Genomic DNA, 11,117 nt, shown 5'->3' on the forward strand with positions numbered 1-11,117 from the left:
TAAATACAGATACTACCTCAATATGTGTATAAAATAAAGTTTAGATTAAGACACTGAAAGAATATTTCCCCCAAATCACAAATTGAAAAATCCCTTTTATGGAATACAAAATAATATCCTCACAATGTAGGCTTGGATTTACTTGGCTACGGACCAGTCGGCCTAAACTTTAAACTCCAGTTGTTTAGCAATACTGTAATACTAGAAAGAGTATTTACAGGAAAGCAGCCCGCTGCCATGGTGATGACCCTTCCGGCTCTCGCCACCAGAGGGCGAGTGAAACCAACTGAATCAAGTTCACCTCTCAGCTCCAATAAGACCGGAACATATGAGCGCGTCCTGCCAAAATAAAAGCGTAATTTGGCTGAATGTAGATGGATTTGGGGGGGAAACAACTTGTCATATAAGTTGAATCAAGTACATTAAAGTTAGAGACCATTATCTAAATATTAAGTGCTATAGTGCACGGCAAAGGAAAGTCACGTCTTAATGGCTTATTTTCAATTTGGGTTAAATGACAAAGTATCAAAAACAGTTATTTGATACTTTGTCGTTATTTAAGTTACTTTGTCGTTATTTAAGTTGTTAATTAATTAACTTGTTCACGACATACACAATGAATTGCACATAAAAACCAGTTGCTGTAGTGGATCAAACAAATGGAAGAAAAAAAAATGTGGGAACATGAAATAAGCTAAAATACAGTAAAAATAAACAAACACAGATGCAGAGACGCGTGAAAAATAAAATTTAAATACAAAAATAAGGTGTCCCGATGTGTCAAAGTCCAACATTGTGTTTGGATATACTTGGGCGAGAATGGTCTAATAATAATAATAATAATAATAATAATAGTTTTAGATAGCTCCAAAGTCAACGTCATCTTGACAAGTGTTGTTTGGCATCAACATATTACTCATACATTGATAACTATCATAGTCTGCCCACTTTTATTTTTTACATAAAAGCGTTTGTCTCCGCCTAATGGTCTTTTATTTTGAAAAACCTCAACAGAAGTCGTCACGTGGCTCATTATAGTGACTTTATTACTTTTTTTCCTCCACAGTGGTTCTGCTGCCTATCCCACAGTGCGCGTAACGGATCTCTCCGCGGTCAGACGCGCTCCTCGGTCTGCAGACAGCGGACTCCTCTGGTCCTCTGGTCCTCTAGTCCTCAGCTCCTCAGGTCTTCTGGTCCTCTAGTCCTCTAGTCCCCAGCTCCTCTGGTCCTCTGGTCCTCTGAAAGCTTCAGAGGAAGAAGCCTGAAGCATGCAACGGACTCCCAGTAAAGGTTAGAGAGGACGGACGCCCCTGCTGCTGCTGTCCAGCTCCACGGGGTCGAGCTTTTCTTTGCAGTGAAGATTATTCCCCCCCCCCCACCCCAAAGAAAATCATCAAATATCCTGAAAATGGATCCTTTACAAAATGGGAATAATTGTGAGGAGGACTCGCAGTGTGCCGAAGAACAAGAAGAAGAAGAAGAAGAGGAGGAGGAAGAAGATGTGGATCCAAGAATCCAGGTGGGATTAAAAATAATAATAATAACTCAATCCAGATGAGGCATTGAGACATATATATATATATATATATATATATATATATATATATATATATATAGTTGTTTAAAGTACACACACACACATACAAACACACACACACACACACTAAAGGGACACTTTATGATATTAATGCTACAACTAGCGTTTCACTCCACATGCATTATTTACTGAACGTGTCCACTGTGCATGAAATTTAGTAGAATCTTCAATAAGTAGAAATGAATGTATTTGTCCCTTTAACGCTTTCTCGACACACACACACACACATGCACACACACACACACACACACACACACACACATGCACACGCTTTCCATGAATGCCATGTTATCTGTAAACAGGGAGAACTGGAGAAGTTGAACCAGTCCACCGATGACATCAACCGCTGGGAGAGCGAGCTGGAGGTAAGACGAAAACCAGCAGCCACCAACATGACATTATCATCATTACCCCCCCCCCCTACACACACATACACACACACACACACACACACACACACACACACACACGCACACACACACACTTGCAGTCATGACTGAGCTAAAACACCCGTCTGGAGGAGCTCGGCGCTGTGAGATTATTCATCTGGACTCCAGTTCGGTTTCAGGAATTCTCCCCGGCAGCGAGGTCGTCCCATAGAGACGGTTTCCACTCGTAAAGATGGACATTTTCTAAATGGTGGTGCTGCTTCTGAGGGGGGGGGGGGGTCACTCGTCCTTTAAATACCATGCGACAAAGAGGCGTAGCTGGGATCTGAATTCAAATATAATAATTTCAATGGCACATTTTTTGGAGCAATCTCAATCCCGAGTGCATTTTCATAAAAAAAAAAAAAAATCTACTAAAAAAAAAAAACGTATCTAACGTTTTTTTAAAAGCCGAAACAAAGCTGCAAAAGGCAGCAAGGAACAGCGGAAAGATGGACGGGAGTGGCGCTTTAACAACGGCATTTAAACGCTTACTAGAAAAGTTACTGTTCAGCAAAAGTCAAAACATTCCAGAGGAAGGCCGTGTTTTCGTTCTCCTCGAAGGAGGCCCCTTCTGTTTCTCATTAAACCTCCACAAGGAAATAACTGTAGCACAGACAAAGACATCAATGTTGGTACCATTGTTATATTTAGTTCCTCAGCTAAATTCTGGATACTTCTTATACTTCCAGCTCATGTTCACCCATCCGGTTTGCGGTTTAGTTTTATTAAGGGAATGTTTTGAAGCGACAGTCGTGTCACCGACGTATATATATATTAAAAAAAACATAAACGGACACAAGCAAACAAACAACAAAAAATGACTAGAAGGCGATTCATCGTGAGGGAAAATGAAGTTTGGTGAAGCTGAAGAATGTGAAAAGTGATCTGCAGGGTCTGGAGGGTCTGCAGGATCTGCAGGATCTGCAGGGTCTGGAGGGTCTGCAGGGTCTGCAGGGTCTGGAGGGTCTGCAGGATCTGCAGGATCTGCAGGGTCTGGAGGGTCTGCAGGGTCTGCAGGGTCTGGAGGGTCTGCAGGATCTGCAGGATCTGCAGGGTCTGGAGGGTCTGGAGGGTCTGCAGGGTCTGGAGGGTCTGCAGGATCTGCAGGATCTGCAGGGTCTGGAGGGTCTGGAGGGTCTGCAGGGTCTGGAGGGTCTGGAGGGTCTGCAGGATCTGCAGGGTCTGGAGGGTCTGGAGGGTCTGCAGGGTCTGGAGGGTCTGCAAGATCTGCAGGGTCTGGAGGGTCTGGAGGGTCTGGAGTTGATTAAGAACTGCGTGTACAGTAGATTCAATGGATTCAGGGAAAGCCGAGGCCTCGAGGTTAAATCCGCGCTCACATGCGACGCTCTACTCTCGCCAGCATGGTTACAATATATATATTTATACATATATGACCAACAGAATGTGCTTCCCAGCCTGCATGCTGCGTCACCATCTTGTTGCAGGAACAGGAAGTCGTAACGATGTCACGGGAAGTGCCCCCCCCCCCCCCCTTCACGAAACAGGATGCAGCCTTTCAAACTCTGCTCCCTGTGAATTGCAACGCAGACGCAGACACACACTGGACATATGGATTAGGAGATGACAGACGTCGTCCGTGTATAACACTGTGTCCCCGTGCCACCTGAGGCTTTACGCCACAGAAATGTGCACACACACACACACACACACACACACACACACACACACACAGATGTCGCCAATTTCGCAATAACAGTTCCCCCCACCCAACATGATTCAACCACCGAAGAATGTACGCTCGACAACACCGAGGAGCACGAACCTCCAGCGGGACACAGCCGCCCCGTATCTCAACGCACGCGCTCGCATTGGGCTTAACGGTTTAGGGATGACTTGAATTAGAGGAGCTAACACATTAAAGCGAGATCTGGGATTTGTTTCTAAAGTCATTTGTTGAAAATGTGACGAGTTTATGAGTGTAGTGCTGAATTGTCGATGATGCACTGGTGCATGTAGCATAACACACACCCCCTCCCCCCCCCTCACGCGCCCCCCTTGTTGTGTCGAGGAAATTAGATAGAAGTTCAATATCTGGATTTTTCAATGGGACAATTTAAAAATGAAAAAAAAAAAGAAGAAGAATATCCACTGAAATTGTTGAGGAATGTTGTGTCAAGAAAAAAAAAATCACATACAATATTTTTTATTTTATTCTAGATTAATTTGCAGTGGCCTTTAAAAATAGATTTCACGGTGACATTAAAAAAAAGTCAGTATTATAAAGTGTGTCAATAATTACCTCATATTTGTATTCTATAATGTCACAGACACTTTCCTAAATGCAGTGCACAGACTTATTTTCCACGTAAGTGAACAATATCAACAATATTGTGTGTGTGTGTGTGTGTGTGTGTGTGTGTGTGTGTGTGTAGGACAGCCGTCAGCGCTTTCGCGCGGTGCTGGTGGAGGCCACAGTGAAGCTGGACGAGCAGGTGAAGAGGATCGGACGAGCTGTGGACGAGTCCAAACCGTACTGGGAAGCCCGCAAAATAGCAAGACAGGTAACACACACACACACACACACACACAATCACACACACACACACACACACACACACACACACACGCTTGTGAGGATTACCGATGAGACGTTTAAGGAGCTCAGCTTATATCTACTTAAAGGGAGCACAGTCGTATGACGGCTATTTTTAAACCCAGTCACACCTCCGTGTCCTGAACTCGTGTCACAGACGCATAAACACAACAAGCCAATCGCGTGGAAGAGGAATGGAGCCAGACTCGCCATATTGTTTTCACTATCTGCCCTCGAGGCTCCGATCTGATTGGGCAGCACCAGAAATGTAGAGTTACGCGCCCCCCTTCTTCTCAGCCAATGAGGAAGAAGCTTATGAGTCATTAGTCAGAAGGCTGACATTTGTGTCATAGCTGAAGTAAATAGATGTCAAACTGAAATAGATGTTGTGTGTGTGTGCGTGTGTGTGTGTGTGTGTGTGTGTGTGCGTGTGTCCTTGCTTATCTCTGTTGCTACAATGACAAACTACCTGCCAGTAGCATCTGTCAGTTACACGTGAGAGTCGGGGATTACTGGGAGGTTTTTGAATTTGGATGGGACCAGCTTTCATGTGAAAAGATCCAAAGCCTTCCTTAGCTTGCCGTGTTTGTGCGTGTGTGTGTGTGTGTGTGTGTGCGTGTGTGTGTGTGTGTAGCCAGTGGGATTAAACAGAGCAAAGCCGATGAATACCCCCCCCCCCCCCTCCCCGGTTAAACTGGCGAATTGTCTGGTCATGATTTATGGATGAATATTTAATATTTAATACATGACCTACTTTATCAAACACTTAGCCTCACTGACCTCACCAGAATGCACACACACACACACACACAGTCAAGTCTCAAGCCCCCAACCCCCCCGTGTTTATACTCCGACATTCCACCAAACTGGGGTGCGGTGTGTAGGAATTTGCCTCTACCATCCCATCTTTTGTCCTTTTACGTCAGCACCACTGTCCGTCTGTCTGTCTGCCTGCCTGTCTGCCTGCCTGTCTGTCTGCCTGTCTGTCTGCCTGTATGTCTGCCTGTATGTCTGCCTGTCTGCCTGTCGCGTACACCACGAGGCGACCCGCACGTCCCAGTACTTCAGAACAAAAGCCTTGGCATCGTTGGCCCTCGCAGACACTGCCTCTGTGACGTCAACGTAATCGACAACGCTTGACCTTTGCGTTCCGTCGCCGCGCCACAAAGATAACGGCCGGCTGCGTCCTCCACCTTTCTGATGCCCGTTACTCACACGAGGCTCAGACTCACAGAGTCGCCGTGTGGGTCGGCTCGGCGACCCGGCTTGAGAAAGGAAGCTGCCAGGAAGTCCCGTGAAGGACTTTTTTAATCTCCAACGTGACAAAAGCCATTGATGGATGGTGTCAACGTCTCAGTTCCTTTTCTATCCCTTTGCTCACGGTATTGCCTCATCAAATATCCTTCATCGTCCTTCTGTCCCCCCGCCCGCTCCCCCACACTCATCTCCGAGCCTGGGAAATGGGTCATGAGGGTGGGGGGTGGGGACAAAGAGGACGGGTCAGTCAAACCAACAGATTACAACTTCTTCTATCTCGCCCTCTCTCGAAGGGAACTTGTCAAACCGTGAAACGCTCGCTCGCGGAAAAACATGGCCGACGGTGTCAGGGGGGGGGGGGTCCTGTCACAGAGGGGGGGAGGGGGGGGGGTGATACCCTGTAACAAGTGAGAGAACCACGCTGACCTTTTAGGAGTCGTTAAAGCCGTTTGATGTGAAAGGTGTCGCTCACTTCTCCTCAACTCTATGGTCATTTTAGCATGTTTAAGCGCAATATTTTGTTTTTTAAGTCACACAGTTTTATGGTCTTTTCTGTAGTTTGGTTTACGTGTGCAGAACCCCAGAGGAAAGGGCCTAGTAGACTAGTATTGTTGTTCCACTCGTATTATACATTTGGTACGGTATAATGTGTCAAATACAGAACATTTCCGTTGTCACGCTAAGTATATGCATATTATTATAATTTAACTTGGGTCAAGTTCTCTTTCCCGTCATCTTTTTGCTTTTGATAAACACATTTTAAAACTGTAGAAATATAGCCAGGAGTTTGAACACGAACAGAAAGGCTTATTGTCATAGTTAAAATGGCCATTCAGCTGCACAACAATTAGCCAAAACAATAATCCATTCAAAATGCTCAAATATATAGAAAGACGAACCAGAGTTGTGACCATTGTAGTGCACAGTCAAATCAGTAAAAACAGAAAATGGGACCCGCAGGGTGTGGACACCACGCACAATAACTCACTTCCCTTCAGCTTGAAAGGAAATCAACAACGTGATTCGTGATTTGATACGTAGAGGCAGAGCATTCCCAAAAAACATGCCATACAAATGGATTATGATGTACCTGTATGTTTAACAGCCCCAGCTAAACTGAAGCTGAAAACATTTTGCATCTTTGGTTCATTTTCATGCCTTTTTAATTGTAATACTTTCACCAGAAAGTTAAAAGTCGTCAAAATTTCTCTGGGAATCCCCATCTCCAAGATAAAAAGATGCTAATTACATTTACAAATCAACCGGATAAACCCAATTTTCTTTATCATTCCCCCTATTTTTTCTTTTCTGTAACTGCTCGGTATTCAGCCAACGCGTTGACCTTTTTAAAGTCACGCCCTGGCTGAGTGGGGAGAGCGGCTCCCGAAAATGTCCAGCACGACGGGATGAATCCTCCCATTGACTGGGACCGTGGGCAGGAAATGCCCACCGACAGTGTGTCAGATTTTCTTAGTGACAAAGCTCCTGTTTGTCCATCGGATGAAGGCGGGATTGTCTTTCTGTGGGTGTGTACCCCCCCCCCCCCCCCCCCCCCCCATCCCCCCCTCCTCCATGGCTGTCATAATGAATAAACCGTGGTTCTTCTCAGGGATGTATAGGTCATAAGACATACAGACACACACTGGAAGCACGTGAGATCAAAGGCTGGGACCACCTTGCTGGTAGAAATTACTGAAATTAATGTCACAACGCTTTTTTTCTCACCCGATCCATCACCGAACCCTATTTTTAGGCAGGAAAACCTTGTAGCTACCTTGCTTTCACGCGTGATGTTATGAGACCTATGTGACTGGTTCTCCTCTTTGGTCTCAAGGCCCAGGTCGAAGCCCAAAAGGCCACTCAGGAGTTCCAGCGGGCGGTTGAGATCCTGCGGGCCGCCAAGGAGACCATCGCCCTGGCCGAGGAGAGGCTGCTGGAGGAGGACAGCCGGCAGTTCGACTCCGCCTGGCAGGAGATGCTCAACCACGCCACGAAGAGGGTACGAACGCCAATGCGAGACAGCGGAGAAATACTGGGGGAAAAGTTTGTGCGCGAGTGGGGTTGAAGCGGCGGTGAAAAGTGAAACTACGATCGCGCCTCCGGATCGTTTTTTTTTTCTTTCTTCCAGGTGATGGAGGCCGAGCAGACGAGAACGCGCAGCGAGGCCGAACACAGGAAAACGTCGGCCGATTACAACTCCTGCATCGGCCACATGAGGCAGTTGGAGAAGAAGCACAAGCGCTCCATCAACAAATCCAGGTCTGTGCCTTTTGTCTCCGCTCTGAAAGCTTCCTTTCTTTTTCAACCCCCCCCCCCCCCCTTTTGCTCGGGCCTCTCCGTGTCTGGGGAAAGCAGGGTTTAAATTCGATGTCATCTGATGCAGTCCAGATGTTTTGTGCGTCGGTTGTGCAGCGATGGGGTGTGTTCCATTTGTGAGAGCCAAGGAATGCTAGTGTTATTCCTCCAGTGACAGTTGGCACGGTTTCTCCCTCTCTCAATTTTTTCTTCTTTCTCCTCCCCCTGTAGGCCGTATTTTGAACTGAAAGCCAAGTATTATCTGCAGCTTGAGGTACGTATGTTATCGGTTCGAGCAAAAACAGTTCCAAGCACCGGAGTTTATGCATTAAAAAAACATTTTTAATAACTTTCCATCGAGCAGCATCATCGCTCACAGTTTTAATATTTCAAATGCTTTTGGTAATACGACCGAATGCCATCAAAAGTAATGACGGCTGTTGGCACGCTAAACTGAGAAGGTGACAATTTAAAACATTACACAAAAGATGCTCCATAACTAAGCTCCGCCAATATTTTTGAAATGGTAGAGAGATACTTTATTAATCCCGCAAAAGGTGAAAATAGTTTTGTTACAGCAGCATTTATTATACATACAAGTAAAGCAATATTAAATGTGAAAAATGCACAATACATACAAAAAAAATAGAATAATATTAACTACCAAAACAATAGTGCAACAATGTAACCGAACAAACTGATTTATTCTAACGTCTTACAGCATTGAGCATGGTCTCAGTCCTTGTGAGGTTCTCCCTATGAGGTTAATGGGACCTGACACACTGGTCCCAGAGGTTGTAAGAAGTTGTAAAACCCACTTGACAAACTGTGTTTATCTCACTATGACATGCGTGACTGCAGAGAGTCGTGTTCACTTAAGAAGGAAACCACCGTATCAAAATGTCAATATTCACATGTACAACAGTTTTACCGAGACGGTGTGCGCTTTAATAAAATAAAAACGTTTAAATCCTCTCAGCAACTCAAGCGCCGTGTGGATGAGCGTCAGGCCAAACTCGTGGTCGCTAAGGCCGACTACCGCGCAGCGTTACGCAACCTGGAGGGCATCTCCGAAGAGATCCACGCCCAGCGGCGCTCCCTCGCCATGGGCGCCAGGGAGCGGGGTGTCGGGGCGGAGGGCGATGGGCCCGACGAGGACATCGCCGACTTCACCATGGAGTCAGACGGTCTGTCGAGTGAGTACAGCTACATGCATCCTCATTATTCATCCATTGGGTTTGTTTTGTTGATGCATTTTGTGTGTCTGCATGTTTAATGTGTGTGTGTGTGTGTGTGTGTTTCAGTGGTGTCCGTATCAATCGATGAAGAGGGCGGTCGCAGTAGCAGCTCAGAGGAGGAGACCAACACTCACCCCACCTCCTCCCCGCGAGCCATGCCCTCCTCTTCATCATCATCCCCCTCCTCCTCCTCCTCCTCCCAACCTTCCACCTCTACCTCCACCCCCTTGGACGTGCCCTGCCCTCAGCCCTCCTCCTCCTCCACCTCCTCCTCCTCCTCGCTCTGCACCCCCTGCTCGTGCCTCTCCTCCTCGCCCTCCGAACTCTCTTCCTCCGGTCCTGGTGGGGAGGAGTTAGCGAGCCCCTGCGGCCCTCATGACCCCGACTCGGCGTGGGGTTCTCGGCATGCCTCGCCTCTCCTGGGCCCTCGCAGCCAGTGCAGCGGAGCTTCTTCTCCAGACTGCGACCAGGAGAGAGGTGTGTGTGTGTGTGTGTGTGTGTGTGTGTCGACCTCTGATGTGATGCTTTATTCTATATGTTAAGATTGTTTTGTAGCTTTAAAAGTTTAAAAGCAGGTCGCCCTTTAGCCTTTACCTTTCCTTTGGGTGTTCGACTAGAAGATCATTAACAAGTTCACTAATGATCACTGTAATGACTTAACATCTTAAGGTCTTGGAAGGTGTATTTATTTTTCACTTTGAAAAAGATCCACGCTAGACTAACCAGGTCCTAAATCTTAGTAAGACACAAACTTGAGATTGATTCAAAATGTTCTTTTTCAAAATGCAAAACTAAATAATGTGAAATACACTGAAATGCCTTATTGATAAATATTGTAAATATCAGTCCATTTCAGGCATTATAATTGGGTTTGAGTATCTTTATTGTAAGTTGTAAGTACACAAGACCATGTGAGACTTGTATCATGAATTTAAATAACTAACACAGTATATTAGCTGAAAGCATTATTAATAAAAACTGAGCTAAAACCAATATTGTACATTTCAACAATTGTTAAAAGTATTTATTCCGCCTCTTGGGAAGTATTGGGGAAGTGTTGGGAGTTTTCAGTAAAGTCCAGATCTCTGGCGTCTCATTGGTTCACTCTGAGTCACATGACCTTGTTCCGTGTGTCGCAGGTGACAGAGCAGAGGGAGCGGAGGCAGCGCTACAAGCCGGTTTGAACAAATTAACCTTGACTGTAGCTCAAAAACAAGAAGGGGACCCCGGGGATGAACGAGACCTCCATGTCGTGGACCCCGAAGCATCCACGACCGCTCAGCTCCTCCACAGCGTCTCATAAACCTCCGTTTCCGTGGCAGAAGACCTGGATAATGAGCTAAATCTATCTTGCAACCCCCCCCCCCAGAGGTCACACCAACCTGACATCGTGTGGTCTGACATCGACATTGTCTTAACCTCCAATGGCGTCATACTAGAAGGTGCTAAAGGAGTGTATTTGAACATCAGTGCATCATTTTCAATTGTAAACCTGTTGTGTAAAATAAGAGCAGGGGACCGGAGGATTGGCCTGTATTGGTATCATCAGTGCTAGCATTAGCATTATTCCTCATAAATCTCATTTCTTGCTGTTGCAAAGTGGGCGTTTTGGTGCCATTGAACGGATTTCACTCGATCCGCCTGTTAAATAATTATCGTTGTACAGCGGTATGGAGAAAAAAAAATGAAAAAAGAAGTCTCTTTTGCGTTCTCTAGATGGCTGTGAAACTTTACGAAAAAAATGG

At 45.9% G+C, this 11,117-nt stretch overlaps 1 protein-coding gene across 1 annotated transcript in view; it reads left to right on the plus strand.

Annotated features, from left to right (window-relative positions):
• The first annotated feature begins 1,069 nt into the window (after positions 1-1,069).
• Positions 1,070-11,117, plus strand: part of sh3bp5a (SH3-domain binding protein 5a (BTK-associated)) — an 11,923-nt gene continuing 1,875 nt past the window's right edge. Inside the window, exons 1-9 of the mRNA XM_034545287.1 lie at positions 1,070-1,519; positions 1,900-1,962; positions 4,422-4,550; positions 7,674-7,838; positions 7,968-8,098; positions 8,366-8,408; positions 9,114-9,330; positions 9,439-9,849; positions 10,512-11,117. The exon at positions 10,512-11,117 is cut by the window's right edge and continues 1,875 nt beyond it. Coding sequence (XP_034401178.1) covers positions 1,409-1,519; positions 1,900-1,962; positions 4,422-4,550; positions 7,674-7,838; positions 7,968-8,098; positions 8,366-8,408; positions 9,114-9,330; positions 9,439-9,849; positions 10,512-10,675 — 1,434 coding nt within the window. The 5' untranslated portion in view covers positions 1,070-1,408 and the 3' untranslated portion in view covers positions 10,676-11,117. The remainder of the gene's footprint in view (positions 1,520-1,899; positions 1,963-4,421; positions 4,551-7,673; positions 7,839-7,967; positions 8,099-8,365; positions 8,409-9,113; positions 9,331-9,438; positions 9,850-10,511) is intronic.

This window comes from Cyclopterus lumpus, chromosome 11, assembly GCF_009769545.1.
Source record: "Cyclopterus lumpus isolate fCycLum1 chromosome 11, fCycLum1.pri, whole genome shotgun sequence".
Taxonomy (NCBI): Eukaryota; Metazoa; Chordata; class Actinopteri; order Perciformes; family Cyclopteridae; genus Cyclopterus; species Cyclopterus lumpus.